At 37.7% G+C, this 27713-nt stretch overlaps 1 protein-coding gene across 2 annotated transcripts in view; it reads right to left on the reverse strand.

Annotated features, from left to right (window-relative positions):
* Positions 1-27713, reverse strand: part of LOC108710982 (netrin receptor UNC5A) — a 189971-nt gene that overhangs the window by 44203 nt on the left and 118055 nt on the right. For both annotated transcript variants that reach the window (XM_041586231.1, XM_041586232.1), the window contains exons 2-3: positions 22305-22556; positions 8890-9033 (exon numbers count right to left, since the gene is read on the reverse strand). In XM_041586231.1, the coding sequence (XP_041442165.1) occupies positions 8890-9033; positions 22305-22556 (396 nt within the window). The remainder of the gene's footprint in view (positions 1-8889; positions 9034-22304; positions 22557-27713) is intronic.

A 27713-nucleotide genomic window follows, 5' to 3' on the forward strand; every position in this document is an offset into this window, starting at 1 on the left:
CCTTCCCTTTTTCCTGTAATAATAAAACAGTTCCTTGCACTTGATCCAACCTAATATATAATTAATTCTTATTGGAAGCAAAACAATTCTGTTGGGTTGGTTAAGGTATGGAAATCCAAATTATAGAAAGATCCCTTATCTGGAAGTCGACAGGTCCTGGGCATTCTGAATGACAGGTCCTATACATGTATAACGGAAGTCTTATGCATAATAGAAAATGCACTTCTCCGTACATGAAAATAACTGCTCTATTATCCAAAATGAGGGGTATTTCTGTGATGCATGCCTTGGACATTTGCAGATGGGATGCTTTGTCACCCACTTCAAGGGGTTGTTTACCGTTAAATGAACTTTTAGTATGATGTAGAGAGTGATATTCATGTGCAATTTGTTTTCATTTTTATTATTTGTGTTTCTTAATTCAGCTCTCCAGTTTGTAATTTCAGCAATCTACAATTACAATAGCAACCATGCACTGATTTGAACAAAAGACTGTAATATGAAAAGGGGAGGGTCTGAATAGAAAGTCGAGTAACTTAAAGTAGCAATAACAATAAATTTGTAGCCTTACAGATGGGGTCAGTGACTCCTATTTCATACCTCCCAACTGTCCCTTTTTTGGAGGGACAGTCCCTCTTTTGACAGCTCAACCCGCAGTCCCTCATTTGTACTGGAAAGTCCCTCTTTTCTCTGCACTGAACAGCCAGAAAAAGAAACAAAGTTTCTCACTTAATTGGCTTTTAGCAGAGAGCCCAGAACACCTAACAGGTACAAATAAGATACTTTGTAACAATTTTGAGACACAAAAACACAGTTTAGATAAGGAGAAATATTTTCACTTTCATAACCTGCCAAATTTTGTAAAACAAACATGGTAATTAGGGGGTGTGGCCACAAAAAGGGGTGTGGTCAAAAAATGCTGCGCTACATGCGGGATATCATTTTTTGTCCCTCTTTTTACTTCAAAAATGTTGGGAGGTATGCTATTTGAAAGCAGAAAAGAGTCAGAAGCAGGCAGCAAATAAATAAATAATGAAATAAATAAGGAAGACCAATTGAGAAGTTGCCATTCTATAACATACTAAAAGATCACCTTCAATTGCCTCCACAGTGGGTAACAAACGTCCAAGGTTACACTTTTACCCGGATTAATGTAGATCATTGATGGTAAAACAAATGCAGCGTGTAGTTTGTTGCCTGTGCTGGGGGAGTTTAAACATGGGTGACAAAATGCTCTCTCTGACATTACTCTTAAGGATTAGGAAAACCTAATAAGATTGCCACAAATGTCGATTTATGCAAGTTTACCATTGAGTACAAGCAAATCATTCAAAATTGCATTGCCTAATTTTGGAGCTTTCTAGATAATGGGTTTCTGGATAAATGATCAGCTTCCAAAATTGCCTTTTATAAAACATTATTTATGATTGTCGGTAATGTCAACACTTTTAATACTGATAACAGCGACACTTTTATTATCCAGTGCCTCGGGCTAAACTTAGACTGTGAGTTCTATAGAGCCTGATTAATACTGCATACTGCACTGTGTATAATTAGCGTCACTATATTAAAGATAAAAATAGCCATTCTTGCTTTAGTATTTAACACAATTTTATGCTCGGCCTTGATATCATTCCCTTGCAATGCTTTTAATTCTTTTGGATGAGGTCGGAATAAGGTTATAGCCTTTGTTATGCTGCCAATGATGGGGCAAAAGATAAAGTGAGTTATTGGTGTCACTGTCCTATCCCGCTCGTCATTCCCTAATTTGATTTCATATTACTGCAGTCCATAACAATGCCCTAATGTATTTTTTCTAGCAGTTAATACCATTAGCGCACGTTAATTTGCTTTTAAGAGTTTAGATAATTGATGTTATAATAATATGATAATTTGCACTTAAACATTTTTAATTGGATGGCTACATAAATCCCTGTCAAGGCAATTGTGGTTGGTGTCCTAAGGAAGAACTCAGGTGGCTTTACAAAGAATGAGCTCCCACTGTGTCAGTTCTCCTGCTCCCCAGATCTGGCCGGACTCAACATGACACAGGGCAGGCTACATGTTTATGGTATAATTTGGCCCCAATGCAGCTGTCACCTGGTTCTAAACCCTGAAATGTCTCTTAAATTAACATCTTATATGCCTCTCTTGTGCTTTTTAAATAATGCAGATCCCTTATGATAGAAATTTCAGTCCTGCAGCTTCTGTTGCATTTCAACCCTGTAAGCCTCAGACAGCTGCTGACCTGATATCCCTGCCTTCTGAGATGCTTTAAAGGCACATCAACCCTTTTGTATTTGTCTAAGGAAATATTAAACCATAAATATATTATGATATTCAAATTGTAAGGGTTGCCTTCCTTTATAAAGCAATTTTCATTTTATATTACTAGTTGCCCCATTTCTTAGACAGTCCCCTAGACCAGGAGTGCCCATACTAATGTGAGGTTTACTTTTAGTGTTATTTTCCCATTATGATCTACATCCATAAAAGCAGTTAGCATTGTATTCCATGGAAAATATTAATTAAATGCTGATTAATGGGAAAATGTATATTGTTACTGTATATTTAACTACCAACTATTACTTATGTGACCTCAACATAATAAATATCTGAATGAAAAGCATAAAAAACAGGAGGGTGATTTAAACAAGTTGTTTGTTGACAGTGTCTTGAGATCTACTGATCAGCAGCTAAAGGTCTACTGTTAGATTCCTTTTGGACACCCCTGCCCTAGATCTTAGACAGCTAAAGTTATAGGGGCAAATTTACTAAAGTGCGAAGTCACTGGCGTCATTTCGGAACTTCGCCAATTTACTAACGATCGCCGGCGTAACTTTACTAGCGGAGGATATAGACACTAGCGGTACTTCGCTCCCTAATGCCTGGCGAATTTGCGATCTGGCAAATGGACGCAACTACACAAATTCACTAAGATGCGGAATTTACTGAACGTTATCTCTTGCGTCAGACTTGTCTTCGTCACCTCAGACCAAGTGAAGTGCAATAGAGTAGATAGGAGTTTCTAAAAAAATAGTTGAAAAATTTTCTGTCCCAAAAAACGCTAGCGTCTTTTCATTTTCCAACATATATGTCCATTCAACCTTAACGTCCCACCATATGCAAATTAGGCAACGCTAGCGCAACTTCTCTTCGCTTGGCGCAATAATGATAGTGCAACTTCCCCAGTGTTCAGCGCCCTGGAGGCAACTTCGGATTTTAGTGAATTAGCGTTGTCCTGGCGAATCTACGCCTGGCGAGGTGTTGCGCTGTGAGCAAAGCCGTCACTGCAGATTTTTTCGGAGATTAGTGAATTTGCCCCATAGACGGAACTTAAATTACTGAGCTTAAGTTAAAGCATGTCCCCGGCAGTTCAGAGACTGACCAGAAGGTGTCACAGTTCTAAAGTACAAATACCTCTATAAGCTGGAGCCATTCCTGCTAGATCCACCCCCCTCCCAAGCAGGTAGTGTAAACCAGAATGGAACCTAACTTATATAGTTCCTGGAGAAGTTTGCATTTTTTATATAACTATAGCCTATATTATATCATTTCTTAGACCTAGAGAGATATTTCCTGAATGATCTTAATTGAATCACAAAGCCCTCCTGTCAATCTAGTGGGACAATCCTCTAACAATATAAAGGCATGTAGGCTACATCAAACACTATACATAAAGCAGTTGTACCAAAACTAGCAGCAATGCATCCAGGGGCCACAACAGTAATAATAGGACCCCATAGTACTAAGCAACTCCCCAATTTTTAGCCCACTCTCCCATAAGCATTGTACCTCTTGGGGCACACGTCAACCACGGGCCCCTGACTGATGTGCTGCCTGTGCCCACCATTATAGCATCCTTGAATGTGCCAGTTGTGAGCTAAGGCACATTACATTGAGGCACAAGGGAACCCTGTACACCTGCCACTGTCCAGGAATAAAGTGCAGCAGTTCTCCCATTGTGCATTGCACCCAATGCGCTTCCATCACAAGAAAATCTTCATATTCTATTGTAGTATACTGGGATTAAATGGCAAGCCTTCATCAAAAAAGTAATTATATGTAGTGAACACCACTCTACTAACCATATTAAACTAGTGGCTTGGGAGCCTCATGGGCGAAGCCCTATGCATAATGTTGAGCCTCCATCAATACACCCTTTTCTCTTTAGGTGTACTTAACTTGAACTTCTGTAGAAAGGTGTCAATCACCACAATCCTTCAATGGATGGGTGCAGAGCCCCAAACCTGTAGCTTAGGGAGAAAACTTCCAATTTATTTCAAACACAGCATGCAATCCAGGATTTCATTCAGATACAGTAAAACCAATCTTTATTCCATATTTCCTTAGTTGTGATGCATGCTGTGCAATTGAGGGGTTTTAGCCACGTAAAATTTCTTCCTGTAATGGATGTAATTGTTTAATTGATTAATTGTTTTTTTTGTGATGGGGTTTGAGTCACTTCCCTGCGCCTTTTCAATGGATATTTGTTTTTTGTGTCATGCTTCAAACCAAAATAATTATGGAATAAATGTTTTTACTGCATCTGAATGGTATCCTGGATTGTGAGCATTGTGCCCATTATTTCATTGTCTCTTCATTTATAGTATGTGCAATAACTCTTACAAATAACTTTGTCAAAATGGCATTTTATTGGTGAATGTGTGTGTCTCATTGTGGGCAAATTATTTATCCAGGAGATACAATATGCTCAAATGGATTTCTCTCTCTAGGCAGAAAGGTCATCATATAAATCCAAGACTTCAGCACAGAGTTACAGTATAGTATCTGTCCAATACACTTGCATGGGGAATACTTCTTTATTTACTGGTTATCATGCCACCTAGTGCTATAACTTTTTTGGAAAGGCTTTCTAAGTCATTTTTCTCTAAAATATTGAGCATTTCTGTATTTAAAAGCTGTCAATAGTCAAGGGCACAGTACTTTATCTAAGTAACTGGAACAATACCTAAGGTGCTTTCATGAAGTGATGATAGCTTTTGATGCTGAAATAGTTATTTAATCGGCAGATTTTATGCACAAAGATTAAGTAGGGTCACTTGTGTTTTCAGATGCCTCCATTAACAGTTGCACTGTAAATTCAATAAAGCAGTGTGGGTGTGTTGCATGTGGCTTTTTGTGCATTTATTTACGTGACTAAAGCATCAATGTCCACAATTTACAAAATTGCTGATTTACAATGGATTATGTTTTTTTTTTTTTTACTGAGCGGTAATAACAGTACCAAAAAAACCTATTCTGTCAGCTTCACAGTCTTTTATATGAAAACATCCTTATTTGCTTACACTATGTAAAAGTTTATGCCATGCCAATTATTTTATAAAAAAAAAATGTCAGTGGAGTTTTCGGGTTTAACCCTGCTGCTAAGCTCTAACACTCCGTTCAACAGAATAGGGTTGAAATTTTTAACTTGGATGCATTCAACGAAGGCACTTAGAAACAATTTGAATTGCTGGGACTCCTTTCATTTGGAATTTTTATAAATCTGCCCTCCCGATTCTATACTTCCAAAGGCAATAATATGACTTTGCAAAGGTGTAGTTATTAACAGCAGTCTGTCTGTTGGGCTCATTTATAAACCTTGCGCAGCACAGACTGGTTCACAGAGTGAACATATTTTCGCTGCACATGGTTACATTTATAAAGCTGGATACCAGTGGTGTATTTAATGTGCAAACAGAATTGCGTACTTTTGTTTGCACTGTGAATGTCCTCAAGAGCTTTTTAAATATGGCATAATCGCAAATTGCAACAATTTATGTGCACATTCTTTGTTTGAGTTACACCACAACTTTGGTGGCGAAGACAATATCTGCAATTTGTGAATTTAAATTAAAGTCAGCCCTATTTTCACACACAATGACCTCGCAAAGTGGCTGCACTCACGCAAACACCTGTCCCATTTGCGAATACTTGGCGCAATGTGAAATTGCAAAAACCAGAAAGACAGGCACAGCAATGCAATTTTTCAGCGTTCAGGAATAAACATGGACAATACAACCATTTGCGAACAAATATGCAAACTTTATAAAGGACCCCCTGTCTCTTTAAGATCTCCTGCAACGGCTCTGAGCTCCCCACTGCAAAACTTTTTGTGCACCTAATGGAGCATTTCCATTGCAGGCTGGATAATGTGTGTGGCCTTGTTGCCTGCCTCCCACATGACCAAACAATTCTGCATGTGATAGCTTGATTGGCTTCTTTCCTGCAGACTAGTTCACTTCCAGATGTAAAGCTTAAGTGATTATCCTTCCCCTGTGGTCTCACTGTTGGTAAAAGCACCACAAGAGAGAGCTGCGCAAAGCCCCACATATGTTCATTGCACAATGAAAGAATAACAAATAAGCACTATTGCCTTTTGAATATCTTTTTATGGATGGTTGCATTTAAAATGTACACATGTATTATAATTTGTATGCTTGCTTTGTACCAACGTCTACATCCCTTTAATATTACTTTGCTTTCCTTCGGTTCTCACTTGCTGTTATTCCGTCAGGTAAGCCTTTGTTCTGCCTCCTATACACCATGCCTTAGTAGCTGAGGCATTTCACATCTTCATCTCAGTAAATTCTCTACACTATCAACTGGCTTCTTTGTTCTGCACCAAGATGCCCCAACTAACTCACCATCCTCCTTTCTGCTAATTCACATTGCAAACTCTGGGCTGCTGGCAGTTACCTGAACTTGAGGTCCAATTCAGAATATACAGTACATTTACAATATACAATTTGCAATATATATCTGATTAGTATTTCAAATTCACATTATATGAGAGCACAGTGCATTATTCATCAGAGTTACCACTAGCCCAACAGCCAACCAGCCCTGTAGCATCATCTACTATAAGAGATAAAACATCAATTTCTTATATGGTTTGATGAATTCTGACATCCCCTGAGCTTAGCTTAAGAGCAACTCAGAGCATATGGAGCATGGGCATGAGATGATCAGGAGCTAGGCACTATGGGGCAAATTTACTAACGGGCGAAGTGATCGCCAGTGTGACGTCATTTTGGAACTTCGCGATTTACTAACGGGCGCAGGCATAACTTTGCTAGCAAAAGAGACTGACGCTGGCGCCCATTCGCCAGGCGAAGTTGTGCTCTGGCGAAGGGACGTAACTGGGCAAATTCACTAAGATGCCGATTTTACTGAACATTACCTCTTGCGCCAGACTTGCCTTTGCCACCTCAGACCAGGCGAAGTGCAATAGAGTAGATAGGAGTTCCTTAAAATTTAGTTTAAATATTTTCTAAGTCCCAAAAAACGCTGGCGTCTTTTCCTTTTTCACGGTGATAGGCTGCAAAAGAGCGTAAAATCTTTTTGGGGTAACCGGCTTTCCCCCTACATTTCCTAACATATGGCACATAAACGTTACACTGGGCTCATGTGTAGGGCAATATAACAACTCTATTTTCTTTTAGTAAGGTTTCCTGTGCTTGTGTAGTGTAATGTATTTGCTGCAACATATATGTCCATTCAACTTTAACTTCTCGCTGTATGTAAATTAGCCAACGCTAGCGCAACTTTGCTCTGCTTGCCGAACTAACGCTAGCACAACTTCGCCAGTGTTCGGAGCCCTGGACGAAACTTCGCATGTTTGTGAATTAGCGTAGTCTGAGTGATTTTTTGCCTGGCGAAGTGTTGCGCTGCCTGCGAAGCCGTCGCTGGTTAATTTTCGCTGCTTAGTAAATTTGCCCCTATGACTTGGAAGGCGTGAATCATTATTGTGATAGGGCTGCTGAACCTCTGGGCTGGTACAGAAAGTTCAATATACACTCTCAAAAACAAGGAACATTTGCCTTGGTTATATACTTGAATATGTAAAAGAATAATACTAAAAATGTTAATCTCTAAATACCAAGCCCTGAGAGCATCATATCTTTGTTCCTGTAAATATGAATATATATATATATATATATATATATATATATATATATATATATATATATATATATATATATATATATATATATATATATATATATATATATATATATATATATATAGCTAATATTTGACTTGGCAAATTAGGGTTTGGATTTAAGTTGGTGTTGGCCCAGATTTTTAAAAAGGATTTGGTTTTCAGTCAAATACAAACATTAGGGATTCTCACATCCATGATAAAAATAATTCCGTATGGGCTCTATTATCGGGAATGCCTGGGAACTGGGGTTTTCTGGATAATGGATCTTTCCCTAATTTGCATTACCATACCTTAAAGCTGCTAAAAATCATTAAGTATTGGAAAAAAAACAATAGGATTGTTTTGCCACCAATATGGATCCATGCACCTTAGTTACTATGAAGTAGTAGTAGTAGTCTTAATCATTTTTAAAAATTAGAATGTAGAACTTTTTAAAATTCAAAATGTTAAAATGTTTTAAAAAATTATAATGTAGTTTGGCACTGAAAAAACCCCTGAGAAACTGAGGGCTTTGTTTAGGGCAGGACTCCACAGACGATTCCGGCGCGATCCGACGCGCTGCGCAAAAACGCAGGCATCACATCGGATGCGACGGAAATAAGGTAAGTAATGCTTTTGTTGGATCGTGTAGCATTGTTGATGCGACGCTACAAGACTGTCGGATGCAGACGCAGCGTGCATCATCTGCATCCGACAGTCTTGTCGCATCGCATCAATGCTGCGACACGATCTGACAATAGAATTGCCCTTACTCTAAAGGTCAGTACAGGCATTGGGTCTGATTTCTCATCACCTGTTAAAAGGGGGTGGGGCTTGACGTAGGCTTAGACTAGAGACCAGAGTAAAATATACAGCTTCTTCTAGCAGATGTTTAGTAAAATGCAAATTAATACTAGACAACTGTGTTTATTTGGATTCAGCGTTCAGTAAATACGTACATGCAATGCGGACAAAGGCTTTCTGACTCTTCAAGGTACCAGAAGAGCTCCAGGCTACACAATGGCACCAATATTCATCCATGCCAAAGATCTTCTCCACCTGCTGACGTGAGATATCAATCCTCACTTCCATGACAGGCAGCCCTTCAAATAGAGAGATAGAGAATTAGTAGAGTAACCTTCAGTGACCTTCAGCAGCAACAGAATATTATTCATGTTAATGATACTTTGAGGGTTATCCATCGGGATGAAATATGCTGCTTTCTACAGCTTTGCACAATATTTTGATTAGAAAAGCAGCACACTCTGAAAGTCTTTTGCCTGTCGTCACTGCTTGGATGTTGTAATTGAAAAGGGTATTTAAATACATTTACCTGCCCCAAACCATTTTTTGAGCATACGTAAATACTTTTAATTTAAAAAAAAAGTAGGTAATTTAAAAGACACTTCTGCTTCAAAAGAGCATAAAAGCACAGCTGAATGGCCTTTTATTGTGGTAGAACATTGATCTCTCTCGGCTCATTTTATAAATCAGGCGCCATAAGTACGTACATGTGTACAAATCTAGGGAGATGTAAGTGTAGGCTAAAAAAATACAGTCGCCAATTACAGGTTAGATGATAATAATTTTATTTTTAGCTGTTAGGTCAGTAATGGAATTGGGTTTTCTGACAGATGATTAGGTGCTGTGTTCACTGGCACTCCTAATTTTACATTGGCGGTATTATCACAAAACAAAATTGATTTCTCGTCTGCAGAAATCAAGGAGTGAGCAGAGTGCGGCATAAAAAAAATATTAGACTGCTTGCAGAATAATAACAACCTTCATTTTTTTCCTAAGGTGCAAAAGGTAAGTGACTCGGGGACTTGGGGTGCAATAAATCAACAAGGCTACAACCATAAGTGCAAGTGAATTATGCTAAACTGTTGTGTGTGTGTATCAATGGCATTCATAAAAGGTACTTGCTCCCAAACATGTCCTTGCATTTCCAGGTACTTGCATGCCCAGCCAGCTTGCTCTGATGAATTAAGCGAGTGCTCGTATTGACACAAGGGAATGCTAGAAGTACTGCCTACTTGGATGTAGCAGCAATTCCATAATTTCTCTGGCGTCATTAGTTGCGACCCATCCCACCTCTGCTAATGTTGTCCACAACCTGTCAGGCTTGGCCTCTGGTGAGTGACCTGCAGGTAGGAGCCATTAATGGCTGGATAAAGACTGGATGCCATGATAAAGGTAAAAAACAGGATTTAACGAATACGAAAAATAACAAAATGATAGAAGTGCATACTGAAAACATGTTCCAATACAGGTCTGTGTGAGACTTAATGGTGGACAAAGGCAGGGTCAGTTAACAGGCAGAAAGGTCAGGTCTGGCAGCAGACAGGTGAGGTTCATAATGCAGACAAGCATGGTCAAGAAACAGGCCAGAGCTCAGAACCAGGGAATCCACGAAAAACAGGAATCGGGCAACAAATGGAGACTGGAGAACAGGAGCAAGGAGCCAGGGAGGGAACATGGGAATCAGGCAAGGACATGGAAACCACAAGGGCACAGTAACAAGAATCAGTGAATTGCAGGAATCACAGGCAAGATTAGGCTTGGGAGCTCTGATGATCAAGCAACTGTGAGTTGCACTGGGCAGGCCTAAAAAAATCCTTAATTCTTATCCTTAAGATCCTTAATTACCAGACAATTAACACATCAATAATAAGATAGGAGGAGGAAGAGTTATGGTGAGCCTGTTCAGGAAAGTGACCAGCAAGGGTGCTAAAAAACCTTGGTGGCTAGCCAGGGTAATGCAGAAGAGTTTTATCACAACCTGATCTCAATTTGAAAACATTTTTTAGAGAGCATTATGGCACATCAGAAGCAATTGCTCCAGATACAACTTATCATGAGACTACAATGATGCTGGAATTATGGGAAAAATACACTACATTGTGGAGGAAAAAGCATTCAAAAAGTGCACTTAGAACTATATGCTGTGTTCTTAAATGAGCCTTATTCTTTGTGATTGGCTTGAGATCCTATCAAATTAAAGTAGCCTTATCAGAACAGACAATGAGATTGTGATCAACCATCAGAAATCTAATTATCTCAGCTCAGAAAAAATATGTAGCCTCACAGAACAGGTTAATAGACATCCTGCATTAAATGCAAAACATATTCTTTTTAAAACTAGCATTGATGTTCTAGTAATCTTTCTGTAGATAAAATATAAAGTAATAGGGTATGGATTGCTGTGTGCAAAGAATGCTCATTTTCTATTTATATTTATACTGTATATATGAATGGGAAGTAATACATATTGCGTATATATATAGAGGTCAGAAATAGCTAGTCCTCCTGTCCATGTGCATATGTTTAAAATACATAGTGTGTGTATTATACAATTTAACCAGTCCCTTTAATTACATCTCTAAAATAGGCAGTAATGTTCTTCTGGAATCATGGTGGTGTCTTGAAAGAGAACATTATCTAACAGGCTCAGGGGGCAAGGTCGGATAAATGCAAATGCAATATGAACAATCTGCTACCTGGAAAGCCTATACAGGCACATGTCATTAATTCTAACTACTTGAGACACTTCTCATACACATTTTGTTTGTGTGATGAGAGCAAAGTTAATTAAGAAAGTATTGCAGCAGGCTTTTCACACCTCATGTACTTAATATAAAGAATGTCTTACGCAGAATTTCTTGTAGAACTTTCATTTAAAGAAGGCTCAGACCAAATGTTTTGAGATTACAATTTCAGTGTAAGTTGACTACAATTGCTTGTTCTTGGAGGATGGTTACTTGATATCTACTGTCAATAGGTCTATAAAAACCTCTGCCTTGCCTGATTGTATGGACAAAAGAAGGTATTTCCCTCAGAGGTTCACTACTATATCAATCCCTTGTCAGGGACTCACATACATCAACATCCAGACATCACCCGCTGGAGACATCAATACCAAAAATTACAATCAAGGTGTTTGTTGTCTGTAAATATTAAATGTTAAATAATAGGATCAAGCAGTATCCAAGTAATGTACAAGTACAGCAATAGCTTCACATTTGAGAAATGCTGACATAGAAGGAATATACTGTAGATGTGACATGTGCAGCTACGGCAATTATGGCCAAGCAGCGGCTCGTGACTGAGCAACATGTTGCTCACCAATCCCGTGGATGTTGCTCTCAGTGACCTCAAAGCAGGTGCTTATTTTTGAATTTATGGTTTGGAGACACTTTTTAGTTGCATAAAAAACATGTGTGCTGCCAAACAGAGCCTCCCATAGGCTGCCAGTCCACATAGTGGCTACCAACAGTCAATCACAGCTTTTATTTTGTACCACCCAAGAACAGTTTTCATGCTTGCGCTGCTCTCCAACTCTTTTTACAAATGAATGTTGCTCATGGGTAAAAGAGGTTTGGGACCCCCGATCTACAGGGACACAGTAAATTCCAAGATGTGTTATTAAACTATGACCAGGTAGACAGGATTGTCCTATGGACCACTGAGCATTTAAGCAGTTAAGGAACGCCTAACATAGGACCTCAGCTACCTACTCTGCTCATTGCTATGTTCTAATGTGTGTAGTCTAGTAGACCTTGATAGAAGCAAATTGTACACTGGGCAGCCTAAAACACTACATGTGGAGGAGCAATGGGAGCATAGTGACTGATATTTAATTCCCACCGTAATTAATTAAAATTATTCAAAATCTATGTCAGTTTTTCTACAGTGAGAGCTTTTTAGTGTTTTTAAGATTGTCTTTAACACACAGGATATTGCAAATAATCCTTTCCCTGGTGAGAATATCATGCTTGGTGCCAAATCACATAAAAGCTCCATGGAGAAAAGTCCATGTGCCAAAAGCCTAAGGGAGTAGTCAGACTTTGAATGGCCTTTGTCACACGGTTAACCATGCATTATCTGGCTACATAGTATTTTGAGCAGCTGAAAATGGACTCTGATAAATAGGTCTACTAAGTGGTTTAGAAATTTAGAACTCTCTTGTAAGACTGAATGCACTTTTCCCCTGCTCAAAAGAAAGGCAATACTTCACTCTCATGTCCTTATATTCTTGCTAACACCTCTTCAAGTCTTCATTTTTTTCCCACTCATTGTTGTTTACTGCACAATAGGGCTTTTATTTGCTTGCAGACTAAGTAAACCTTGTCTAGTATTACGCTATGTCCTTTAGCAGAGTGTCACTGTGTTGCTTAATCTCCGAGATGTGACTAAGTGCCCAGCGCTTTATTGCACCTTTTTACATGGGAAAACGTATTGCTAAAAGGCCTTGAACCACTACTGATAACTTACTGTTAATAGTGTATAGGAACTAGGCATGTATCAAATCCATACACTTTAAATTCATTTGAATGCTGCTTTATAAAGATAAAATGCAATTTTGTCATAGCAGAAGGAATTTCACATTGTGTCTCATTTTGGTACATTGGACCAACGCAAATTTGTGTCCATTTTAGTATGCTCACACTTACAGTTGCATTCATAAATTACCCTTAAAGACTTTTTATTTAAATAAAAGTACAATGAGCAAGATGGGATATGGAGGGCTGATGTGTTATTGTGGGAATTGAGGATGTTTCTAAGGGAGCTGCTAGAGGTTAATTTGTAAAGTGTGTAGGCTTGGCAAATGGAACATTTGAAACTCTGGAGAGTAGAAAAATGTTTGATGTTATGTGTAATGAATTTCACAAGTAGGGAGCTGCTCTGTAGACATGCAAATAAAGCTGCCATCAGAGGGCTACAGAGGGTACACCAGTCAGGGGACCTGTAGCAGAGGGAGGCCCCAAGAAACACAAAGGTGTCTGAAATTGGAAGGGCGTCCTGGAAGTAGGAAGGGTTTGGTTGGATCACAGACAGGGTTTTGGCATAATAGGACATAGTCAGTGCTGTAGTTCAGACTTGCAACTTCCAGGGACCTACCCCCAACCTCCACACATTCTGACTTTGCCCCACCACATGTGTGTACACATCACATACCTTTTGCCCCCTTCCTCCTATTTTATTTGATCATGTGGCCCTGGCCGGGGGGAGCAAACCTGGGTCGAAGGGACCCACCCTTCGTGCATAGTTACGGTAGATCAGGGGCATAGCTATGCTAATTTTTGTTAATAGGGCCCCATTCAACTTGTTGAAAAGGCCAACCACCCAAGATGTCCAAGTGACCGGTGGTCTAATAACTGGTGCCCCCTGGTGGGAGGGTTTTTCTGACTTAGTACTACTGATGCCACCCATGCATGCAAGTCTAATGTCTTTGGAGGAACTTAGTGGTCAATTTGGAGCCAAGGTTTATGGTGTAGGGCAGGGCACATTTAAAAAAAGCTTTGTTGATAGAGGTATCCGCTTCAATTTGAGAATATATAGGCAGCCAGTAATGGACTGGCAGAGATTTGCAGCAGATGTGGCTTCATGGGTGAACTACATGAACTGTGCAGTGGTATTTTGCATTTCAATGTTTCATATATTTTGTTTACAAGAGTTTTTATCAGTTTTTAGACATAAACAGTTTACTTTAAGCTACCTTAGACAACTGCTAGTTATTAGTACAATTGTTGTTCTCGACAGAAAAAAAAATTATAGTTTGAGGAACTCGCAAAAAAAAAAAAAAATAATAATGGTAATATTACAGCCAATGCTTATGTTTTCAGTCCCAAAGGCACAGCCCAGTTGAGAAAATTATGGAGCACTTTGGTATCCACAGAGTAATTTTAGAAATGTCTGTTCCTACAAAAAAAAGTCATATAGGAGGTACCCAAGTGTTGAGTGACTTATAACTTTATCATAAGGCAGGGAGAATAATCATGGCTGAAACTAGAAACCAAAGCCATCCTACAATATGCATTTGTCAAACGCGTTCCTTGTAAAAGTAGCGGGATGGTCGCTCTGCTGAAACACTTCTTATTAGACGATTACAATTACTGCTTCATTTATTCCCTTGCTGAACAAATGAAAATATTCACATCTGCTTTAATAACCCTTTCTCTTCCGCAAGCTACAAACCGCTAGGTCATTAACGTACAAATTCAAGATTCCGGCATGGCAGAAACACTCCGCTAACTCCTTTTCAGACAAATGTTTGTGGTCATTGCCTCATTAACCCTGCCACTGCCTGAGCACTGTACACTGTAGTTCCATTAAACCTTTCCAAGTATATTTTCTGCCAGCATTTCTTCATTTCTGCCTGCTGCAAACTTACATTAACCATCTTTAAATCAGAAGCCCTAATGGTAATTTCTGGGAGGAACAAGGACCTGCCAAATTAGGCACATCATTTATTTTATAAATATTTGTAAAAATATTTTTATAAATGAATCCTCTCCTCTGGCTAGAAACTCACAAACACATCCATTTGTGACCTCTGCTGCTTTGGTCCTGCTTTGTGTCTCACTTCATTTATTGTTAATTTTTTGAGCATTTAGAAAGGTCTTCAACCCTGGACCATTGCTACACACTACACCATTATGCTGTCCCGTCTAATCACTGTTTCATTATGTATTTTGCTGCTCCATAATGGAAAGGCATCAGTGATTCTGATCAATTCTTAACTATTTTAAACATTTATTCATTAAATTAACAAATTCAGTCAATCCGATTAATTCAAAACAAATAGTTCTGAATTGATCTCATTTCATTGATTCCGTATGCCCATGGCTAATATCGATCAATATCAATAAATTGGGCGTGACAATGTTACATATGAATTTTCATCAAAGCTATAAGCTCATTTTATCAAACAGCGCTGTTCTGCCATAGATTCAATGGCTAGGAATGGGGTGTCACAGTATTGTAAGATAAGACTGTGACGTCACTCACAATATAATATAAATTGCAGCCATGTATGGTGGGGCTGTCAAGGTGAGTGCATGGGGCCAATGGAATGAGAGAAAGAGAGAGTTGAACAGGCAGTGCTATAGAGACAGCCCGCAGCCTCTTGCCCATCCAGTCCAGGCATCACTTGAGGCATGCCATCCAGCAATACCCAGTCTGAGTAGCCTGATCAAATGGTCTGGCTGTTTAACCCCCTTTCAGCGGTATCATTGACCTCAATGATAATATAATTGAACAGACTTTAACTGACCACAGAATAAGGAGGAACTAAATCCATAACAATTGAATCTACCCATTACAAAAACTTTAAAAAAAGGATTGTGAATTAGAAATATAATTGACATAATGCAGTTTCTATTGGGCAATAATTTGTTAACCTTAGATAAACTGTAAAATAAAAAAAATAAAAAACAAGAACGATTAGGCTGGCCTGGTAACATGTATTCAGTCAAATGAAAGACTTCAAAATTATCTTGGAACCGTATAGAATTTCCAGAGCTAATCATAGATAACTTGCAGCAGTTGCATATTTTGTCATAAAGCTATGGTTGTGATGCAGGCAACAATTAAAAGGCTTCTGTGAGTCATTACCCTATGCCAGAGTGTCTTCATAGATACATTAGAAAAAGTCTTCCCCAGGCAGCAGTGTATACAGGTATGGGACAGGTTATCTGGAAACCTGTTATCAAGAAAGCTTCAAATTACAGAAAGGCCATCTCCCATAGACTCCATTTTAATAATCCAATACAAATAATCAAATTGTACCTGATCCAAACTAAGATATAATTAATCCTTATTGGAAGCAAAACCAGCCTATTGGGTTTATTTAATGTTTACATGATTTTCTAGTAGACTTAAGGTACAAAGATCCAAATTACGGAAAGATCTGTTATTTGGAAAACCCCAGGTCCCAAGCATTCTGGATAACAAGTCCTATACCTGTACTTATATAAGTATTTTTCATAACCACATTTGCAGCAGGATATAATCTTCTCTTCCTTTTCCAGTATAAACAAACATTTATTATACTGAAGACAGTTTCCCTTTAAAGCAAGCTCAAATGTTGTTGTATGTAACATGTTCTTTGTACAGAAAGGTTATGCTGGAATCATTATGGCTGCTGTTAAATCAATAAAGCTGTGGCTGACCTTCACCCAACACTCTAATTGTCTACAGCCTTTATTGTTGTAATAAGTTATGGGTTGTGGGAGCATTCCACACCTGTTCTCTGCCTACAGTGAAATGAATGTTTATCGGAATGTCTATCCATCTGAAAGCAAATCATTACTCTCATTACATTTCATTTAAAATCTCATGTTATTGGCCACCAAGACTGACAATATTTTGAATTAAAAAAAAATTGGAGATGGTAAAATAGAACAGAGTTTTTTTTATGGATGATTCCTGCAAATTATATTTTTTTGGAACACTGCTCTGTGTCACTAAACTTCATATATTAATTTAGATACAATCATTTTTTGATGATCATGTTTCTTTAAAAAAACCTCATAGTAAATATAAGCAAAAAAGGATTAAGGGACAAACAATGCTGGAGCAGCATACCATACCAGCAGCCATATCCATAACCGTTCTATCCTGCAGCCTATCCCATTTATGTTATAGCAAATGCCTGGATTGGGCATGGCATGCTGGGAGAGGGATATGTTTTATGTCCGTTTTTGAGGAAATTTAATTTTTTTTTTAGATTTAGCCAGCTGGTCGGCTGTCAAAGGCCGAGTCATGGATGAATACATTGTCCCTCTTTTATTATTCCAGGTAATTAATCCTAAATTAATTCAACTCAGATAATTAGCATTACTGTTCTGGGGACAATGTGCTCAAAAAGCAGAGACGATATTAGGAAGGTAAAATAAAATGAGTTCAGAGATCAATTTCTTAAAGGGGCTATTCACGTGATTAATGGCCAGTCAGGTTGCTGTATGCATGCAGAGCCAGTGAAATATTGCTGGAAGTCGACTGTTGTGCTAACTGCGTGCAAATTGACTGTGTTAGTATGGCTCTTCTCTTTTACAATACAATTTTAGGCTTCAAAAAATTAAAGGACACCCAAATTCTGATTTTTATGTTACTGGTTCAAACGTGTACTTCTTTTAATAAATATGATCAGGAACAAAAGAACTCTTCTGTGAACTTTCCTGACTTGTGCATCCTTTAGAGTTTAGACACAATTTAGAGAGAGGTGGTAGTGGTTGACAGAGCCTGTGCCAGCTGATAATGTTCTCTGCACCTAATGCCAGATTTATATCATGCTGCCCAAGGTTATGATATATATAATATAGAAAAAGGAAAAATAGCTGCACTCACTTACTGGAGAAAAATCCTGGGTGCACAACTGCAGAAAAGTCATATAGAATACCATGTAAAGCAAGGCACTCACAGATCTGAAAAATTGGTGAAAAAGAGATAAAGAATAACAAATAAATTTTATCTCTTTTTCACCAATTGTTAAGACCTGTGAGTGCCTTGCTTTACATGGTATTCTATATGACTTTTCTGCATATAAAAATGGCCATTCATTTCTCTAAGAATATGCCAGATAGATTTACAGTAGACTCATCACTATATTGGAGGACCCAGATGCACTGCCCTGAGCCTACAGCATAGGGAGTGAATGTACCAGAATATACATCTTGACAGACCCTCTATGGAAAAAAAACTCCAGTCCAGGCTTATAAAAATGAAAAACTTTTATTGCCTTGATGCTTATTGAGCCGCAGGTAACACTTAAATATGGGCACCAAGAATCAGAACTACCTACAGCACGAAATGCCTAAGGCAAAATAATTTATTTTTATAAGCCTAGACTGGAGTTATTCTTATAGAGTGCCTGTCATTCCATTATAGTAAAGACCCTTGCTGAATTTATTCCTAGGGATCGGATCTTACAACTGGTCAAAGATATTACAGTCAGTGCTGGAGCTCATATAGAGTAGTAGTAGACATAATATGCGAGCACTCACCCCAAAAGTCCCGTGCATCCAGACAAACACCTGTGCTGCACGATAATGTCATATAGGTGTCTTTTAAAGCACAATGCCTTTATAAGGGATTTGTGTCTATAACAAGGATATTCACATGAGTTTTGACACTAGCAGTTCATGTCTGGGTTACTAAAATCCTGTTTTCCTTAGTGGAACATTCTAATACCTAACCTAATCCTAACTCTCACTCCTAGAGATCGCTACATAATGGAAGTAGCCCACTCTATAGCTAGCATCTGTTTATGTGATTCCTCAACCATAACTACCACTAATGTGTACATCTAACATTAAGGCCCTTTTTTCTTTTAACCTGCAGAAACAGTATTCAGTGCATGCAATCATTGAGAGAAACTTTGATGCTCCAGCTATTGAGAACCTCAGCTGCTACAACTCTCCTTCCAGTTCTTCAAAGTCTGCTTATCCCTTTCTGTGAGCAACTGCCACACAGATTTCCTTATATATATATAGCACTTCAAAATACAGTCAGATTGATTTGCATGGACAAAATGTATCATTTCTTGAAAAGTAGTGTAGAATTTATGTAGAATTTTACTTTGCATGTTCCACTCCAATTAGACTCCTTCCCCAAGTAAGCTATTCCATGTTTCACTTCTACATCTGCAAAAGGCAAACCAACAATTTTTTACTTGAATAATAATGATAAAATGTTCTTAATAAGATCTACGGCATTTATGGAAAACAAGAACAGTCCCTGACTTTGGTCTTCCATTTGCTCATAATATCCTTTACTTTTTTGTGTTCCATTTTTTATTATTTTTTAAGAGGCATTTGACTGGTTAAACTCTAACTTGAGAACAGATGAATTTTTCTCTCTGCTTTTGTTCTGTATGTCTCATCCTCATCAAGGGTTTTATACACATAAAGAAAGCCCTTCTGTTTTTCTTCCATTGCTTTGTCCGAGAGATATTTACGTCTGACTTAAAGTGACCCCTGCTTCTCTCTCAGGGAGGCTGGCGAGAGAAAGAAAGATATCGGGCAGACATTGACTGGAGGTGATAGAAACAGACTGGGAGACACGGAACGGGGGGGGGGGACAGGCTAAAATGCAAATGCAAAGAGTTTATAGAAGAGAGAAAAATGCTGTTCCTGAGAAAGGAGAAAGCGGATGCTGAAAATACAAAGCAAAATCCTTGGGAAGGAAAGCATGAAACATGGAAAATGAAATATGCACCAAATCTGAAGTGCACATGAAAAGGGTCATATTAAGAATGAATGTATAAATACAGGACTCAAATTAAAAGGTGGTATGATAACTCCCTGCATATTTTAGGGCATTTCCCTCTATCTGGTAGCTAGTTTCATTCAAATTACAGCAACTCAATCTTCTCCAGCCATAAATTTGCTCGACAGACAATTAAACTAAATTAAATGCCAAAAAATTACACAAGGCTTAATAACATGTAACGTAAAATTTCTGCTGCCTTTTTTTATGATCAAACAAGCAATACAAGTGTAAAAATCAATAAAACAAGGCTAAGGATACATGACTTCAGCCAAACCGCCATTTCTGTGTTTTTTTTTTTTATTCCCACTTCATGGTTAAGAGGATAAATGATATTATCGTCACTCCGCTTGAAACGGCAAGACTGATAACACGGCGCAATTTGTTCGCATGCAGCTTTAGTGGTTTTATTTTAAGAATAAGAAGAAAAAATGGTCAGAAAGCTCTCTTTCAATGCACAGTAGCAGCAGTGATCCTGCTTTAGTTGTGAGGTCTGTGAAAAGCAAAGTATTTCAGCCTCATTTAGGCCAATTTGCAATGAAAAAGCCAGAAAAAAAGGCAATGAGCAGAATAAGGAATAATTATTTGAACCTAATTTTAAGAATAACTTTTAGAAAAAGGTTTTGTGACACCAATAACAGAGAAAACGTGATTGCTGCAAATGAGGGTGAAAAGCGCCATGCCCTTATGTCTCCAGCCTCTATATCCTTTGTCTCACTCTTACAGATGAGCAATTCAGCTTCTAGAAATAAAAAAATGGTTCTTAATTCGGAACTAATTAATTAACTGAAGAGAACAATACAACCTGTTTCTTCATGTATTTACCCCACTCCCTCCCTCTGTCATGTTTTTTTTTTTCTCTCTCCGCCACTCAGTATTGTGAAACATGACAAAATGAGAAACGCCGAGCTTTATGGCGCGCCTCCCAGTCACTGTCACTTGTCAAATAACAAGCCATGCACCTCTGCCTTCCCATTACCATTGTAAGAATAAAAATGGACGGGGAGAGTTCTTTTTAGCAGAGAAAGGAGGCAGGAGAGCGAGGGAAAAGCAGATTTGTATAGAGAGGAAAAATAGGTTTTTCTAAGGCACAAAATAAAACTAGCCCCATGCAATGCATTGTCGGAGCGAGAGAAAGGCTTTCGGCCAATCTCATTTCTTCCTTCTATACAGCAGGTGACATTAACTAGACAGAATAGACCTTTGGCTTGCATCTGCTTTGTATGCAGAGAAGTAGGCAGATTTACAGAGAAGGAAGGAACCAATTACAATTACTATTGGCCACAGGATAATTGACTACAGTTTCTCATCAAAAGAGATCCAGCAGTCAACATACCCCACACATTACCAACCCTTGATGGTTTTAATGAATGATTTTTAAGTATTTACTTCTAATTTTTAGAATGAAACCCCAGTACATTATATCTTATTCTCCCATGTGTCTGTTATGCTTTGCTTAATGAATAACACTATTCCTGTATTTGGCCACACCTTTGATTATGACATTTTTTTATTCATATTTGAATTTCCTAATTCTTTATCGTCACTCACTAATTTATTTGTTTTTTCAGTTAATAAGACTGAAGTGATTATTTCTGAATGCGGCTGTAAAAGCAGTTGCACAAAAACTGATGAAATTGTTGCATGTATTGATACCATTTGTTAAAGGTACTATTGCCTTAACTTGCACTTGTATGTATATGTGCCATGCACCATTGTGCCCCCCTGTCCGTTTTGTTGAAACGTGCAAAAATGAGTCACTGAATGGGTCCCACTGCGGACTGGGTCAAATGTCACAATGGCCGCTAAGGAAATTGTGGGTGCAATTGTATTTGATTTGTAAAACCGAGAATGCTTGGGACTTGGGATTTTCCAGATAACCCTGTAATTTGGATCTCGATACCTTAAGTTTACAAAAAAATTATTTAAACATTAATTAAAGCTAGCATGCTCCTGCCACTAGCTATTCAAGAGCTCCACTTGTGCAACATAGAACTGACTCGCCTCATGTAATCTGTATGATCTGTATGTTTCATATACACACCCATCTACTGTACAGCGCTAAATATTGACACTTAGAACTTACAATATATATATATATATATATATATATATATATATATATATATATATATATATATATATGTATATACATATATACAGTATATATATATATATGTAATATTAATACTAACTTAAAATTAACATAGGAATCTTTGGTACATGCTACGGTTAGATCTGTTAATGAGATATATGGAAACTACAGAAATACATGCACATCTTTCCAAAACCTGTAAAGAAAAAAAAGGTTCCGGGACTATACCAGTGCTGCGGTCTGTGCTGTGTTGGATGACATGGTCTGTCTGGTGCACCCACTCCCCATTGCACTTGAAGTAAATCTGTGTGGCTGGTGTTGCTTTACAGTTCAAAGTCACTGGCTTATTCTTTACAATGTAGACACTCTCAGGCTCTATCAGAAAATGTGGCAGTAGTTCTCCTCCTTGACCTCCTAAGCCTGCCGAGCCTGGCATTGGCATTGGGAAGGGGTTCACTGGCCCCGAACTTTGTTGGCATCCTGAAATGAGAGAATAGAGAGAGAGATATATATAGTGAGTACTATGTAGGCTTTCAGGACTTTTCAGGATACATGTTTTGTTTGCTTCACATGTCCTCCAAGCTTCCTCCATCAATCCTGCAAGCCTTAGGCATTTTGTTTCTCCTGTATACGTATTGATTTTTATGTTTAAGTAATGACAAATGTTGCATTAAAAAGCACGATAATCAACATTAAATGAATGTATATTCATGTTACATTTCCAGGGACCAGTGATCTGAAAAGGTTCTTAACTTTATTAACTCTTCCTTTACTAATAAGAAATGCTTCCAATGCCATGTGATTCATGATTAAACGTTTAGGAACTCTTATATTTACTATTGCAAAAGAGATATACAGCTTTATTTTAAAGCATGGATGTGAAAGCCTGGGGGCAGGGACTGTAGTATCCCCTGATTTTGCAATACAATTCATGCATATTGAATTTTGTGCATTATATCTATAATCACCACACAACATCTTAAAAATCCTGCTCATTTCAAGTTGGTCTACTTAAACCCAAAGCAAACGAATACACCATTACTCCCATTATTCCTGCAATAAGTTAATCATGGCATCTCTCCCATAAAATGGTAATCCTATAGGAATCATCTTATTCCCTGCAATGCCTTATGTTGAAAAGTCTGTATTACCATAACACATGTGATGTACAGAGAAAGTGCTTTATACCATAGCAAGTCACAGCTTTCTGGAATATTAACTGAACTAAAAGCAAATGTTCAAAAAAAAAAAAAAAATGAAATCAATAAACTTATGTAGGGAACGAGCAGGACTTGTTTCATCTTGGTTCTCCATTGCTGTCCATTGAGATGCTCAGTTCATTTTTTTTATGAATATATGATATAATTATCATTTCTAGTTTGTCATCATGTGGTCATTTCAGTTTTTTTCTTCAAGTTTAAATTATAGTGATTACGAAAATGATATTCAGGGCTATATTCTGCTAACCCTATGTTGAATTTAAGGGCAGATTTGCTTCTTCTTTGACTCACTGGGTTCATCATTGTTGCCGAGTTACATTTCAGGGGATGCCACAAATTTATGGACCCTTCTTTCTTAGAATTGTCAGTGACTGGAATATAACCACATGGTTTAGTAATGAGTCAAAGGAAAACATAGTTTTTATTGCTGAACTTGAAACTATACATGCAGTGTGCAATGCAGCTTTCAATCCAGCCCAGTTCAGCAGAGACAAATTCAATAGTTGTTGGAAGAATATTGAGGGATATTGAAAACACGGAGGAATGTTTTCTAAACTATTCTGGCATAAATGTGCACATTATGGTTTGTGTGGCTGATACTTACAACAATGTGATGGTATTTATAAGGTCAATGTCATGGTGGTGTCAAATGCTAAAACTCAGAAGGAGTATTACAATCACAACTACAGTAAATTGATGCCATTCATTAAAGGGATTTGCATCTAAAGTTCTTATGTCTTTGCACCCAGCCAGTCTGTATGGATGTCACACAATTTTGGCAACTGATGCAAGGAAACATAGAAGCTCCAAAGTGGTTTCCACTGCAGCTAGTGTCAATAAGTGCAAAGAAATTGCACTTAAACTATCAGGTACTGATGTCACTTTGATGCTGAGGGCTGGAGATGACACCAACTGGACTTAAACCTTTTTTAGCATAACGATGTCCAATTAGTGCCAAAGCAATTGTGTCAAGCGCTACTGCCCCTTGCAGCCACAAGTACTCTTGTTGCTTCCTTTGTTCACCTGCTATAGAATGCAATCATCGATTTTTAACAAAAAAATTAGATTTATGGACTATATTGCTTATCTGTATTCAATGTGATTTTCATCATTTTAGATTTAAATTGGCCTCTTGGCAAGAACAATTTTGCCGCTAAAATGCCAGTGCTTAACGCGTTGAATAGATATTCATCAGGGAAGCCAAGAGATATGGACTGAAGCCAATATAAATGGATGCAGCTGTATATTGGATGCAGCGCCTCCTACAGTATGTTTATGGCTAATGTGTAGCTTTATCCTGGCTGTAGGACGTATAGTGCCACAAATGTTTTATACAATAAACTCCCATTCTTGATGAGTTACCATCCTCCCTTCCAACTCCTCAGTGAAACACACATTCTCCCTTGTGATTTCTCCAATGATTCATTTCTTTCATTTCTGTGCTATAATCTTCTGGACGTAGCTGCTTGTCAATTCACCGGCTTTTGAACACTTTACAAATGGCTGCTCTATCTTGCCATTAAAGTAGTGAGTTCACAGGTCTAAGCAGGATGATTTTAGCTGTTTTGGAACACAACCAAATGCTTCTATTTCATGCAATGGTTATTTACTGATCTGAGCCTCCAATTCCTTTTTTTAAAGGGGGTAGTAAAGTACCTTTATCTGGAAAACATCTTTCAAGCCTTTTGTAATATGTGAAGTTAGTGAAATCAGACACAATAGGGGCTGCTCAGTAAGCTTTAAATATACCGTGTAAAGTGGTCTGGAACAGAATGTGATTCAATAGGATGAGTATGTTTGTTATTCTAGCACAAGGAGAACATTTTGCTACAAATTTGTTTGCAGTCTTTTGTATGGTGTGAGGCAGTGCAAACTTGGGTACACCTAAATGCAAATAAAAATAGCACTTAGGCAAGGCATAATCTTGCATATTTATCTTCCCTGCTACGGCGAGGAGGCTTTTTTCATTGCATACAGTGATGGGTCTCAGTAATATATAGCCTAGTACTGAATTCCACATGCACTTATAATGATATTTTTTTCTTGTTCTGATTTTGTGGAGTGGAAAATCATTTAGAATTTGCCCATCTGGTTTTGATGTAATTTTAAACTTTTTTATACGGTCATAAGGAAGGATCTATCCATGACAGCATATAGAGATGATAAAATACAACTGAGTGTCATTTTAATATCCCTCTTCAAAGAGGATTATGGGGAAGCAATCAGGTCACATTGTCATCAAAGCTGACTCCTTCCTAAACTCATGACATTTTTTTAAAACTGTATATGTTAGTGCTTCATTTTTTATCCAAAACAGGTCTTGAATTGGATTAATAAAAATTGGATTGGATTAATGAAAGTTATAATATATGCATAGATCAGAACCCACTAATATATTGCATGCTTTCAGAGAATCATTGGTGCTCTGTCAAGCAATGCAGTTCAGATGACTGAATAAGTAGTGAATGCAGCCCCACTTAAAGTGGACCTGTCACCCAGACACAAAAAAATATATAATAAAAGTCCTTTTCAAATTAAACATGAAATCCAATTTCCATTTTTTATTAAAGCATTCATAGCTATTGTAAACTCATTTAAAAATGTCAGCTGTCAATCAAATATTGTCTGCACCTCTTCTATGCCTTAGGCATAGAGGCGGGGCAGACAATTACTTTCACTTTCCATTCAGCACTTCCTAGATGTGACAGCTCTCCACACATTCCCTCGTTCTCTTCACCATTTAATGTGTAGCCAGGGCATGGGGAGGGACATCAGGTCCCCCATTCTGGTGCACAAACAAGATTCTGAGATGACACAAGGCTTGTATTAATAACAGTGTCCACAAAATGGCTCCTGTCTGCTTGTTATTATTATGAATTCAAAGACTGAAGGAAACAAGATTCAAATAATTTCTATAGTGTAATTAAAGTTCATTTTGCTTGACTAAGGTGATTAAATAGGATTGTGAATTTTTTGGGGATGGTAACGCCCCCCTTTAATGCACGCACTGCAGTCCATATTACTGTTAGCTTAACTCAGAGAGGCCAAGAGCTGCAATTTTTTCCAAACCCAGAAGTCAACAGCAATATTTACCTGGAAATTAATATTTGAACTAACATTGAACTAACATTGAGATAATCTGTGCCAGTCTAGAAACCCATAGCAACCAATCAGCAATTAGCATCAATTGGTCTAGGAGTCTTCAAATAAGGAAAGAAAATATCTGGTTGATTGTTATGAGTTTCCACACTACATTAGCCAGAGTGAGTCCTTTAAGTGCATGTAGAACTTTATCTATACATAGCACTTTGCAGCATGTGATTATAATCTGTCTGCCAAACTAAATCAATATAACGTTAATATTTAATACACAGCCTAGAATGGATCCAGCAGTTTATTCTTAATATTAGCCCTTTTTTTTGTTCTTTTATCATGTAATAACATACATTTCTTGGATTTCATTCCATTAGCAACAGAACAAGTATGTCTTCACATAAAAAAGTACAGGTATGAAATCTGGAAAACTGGAAACCTGTTATCAAGGAATTTCCAAATTACAGGAAGGCCATCTCCAATAGACTCCATTTCAATCAAATACAGGTATGGGATCTGAAATCCAGAATGCTCGGGACCTGGGGGTTTCCTGGTAATGGATCTTCATACCTTAATCTACTAAAAAATAATGTAAACTTTAAATAAACCCAATATGCTGGTTTTGCTTCAAATAAAGATTAATTATATCTTAGTTTGGATCAAGTACAAGGTACTGGTTTATTATTACAGAGAAAAAGGAAATTGTTTTTTAAAAATCTGGATTATTTGTAGAAAACGGAGTCTATGGAAGACAGCTTTTCCGTAATTTGGATTTCTTGTTTTAAAAATGATTACCTTTTTCTCTGTAATAATAAAACAGTACCTTATATTTGGTCTGAGCTAAAATATAATTAATCCTTATTGGAGGCAAAACAAACCTATTCGGTTTAATTAATGTTGAAATGATTTTTAAATAGATTTAAGGTATGGCAATCCAAATTATGGAAAGATCCCCAGGTCCTGAGGATACTGGATACCAGGTCCCATACCTGTACTTTATAAAGAGATCATAAAGCATAGAAATAGATAGAATAGAATGATTTCAACTATTTTATTTTTCTTACTGCGGTTCCCCCACTCTGAGCTCTAAATACATACATACATACATACATATACACATACTTAGTTACCATCAAGAACAAAGTTCTGTCTAAGAATTTTTATTTAAATAGAGTACTGTAGAAAAAAGGCATTGGATAACTTGTTTCTGGACAATAGATCCCATACCTGTCAAATATACATAATCACATTCAGACATGTCGGTGGAGTAGCAGACTGAAATATTGAAATATACGCAGATTTAAATATTTCAGAACAATTCAGG

Source organism: Xenopus laevis, chromosome 3L (genome assembly GCF_017654675.1).
Source record: "Xenopus laevis strain J_2021 chromosome 3L, Xenopus_laevis_v10.1, whole genome shotgun sequence".
Lineage (NCBI taxonomy): Eukaryota > Metazoa > Chordata > Amphibia > Anura > Pipidae > Xenopus > Xenopus laevis.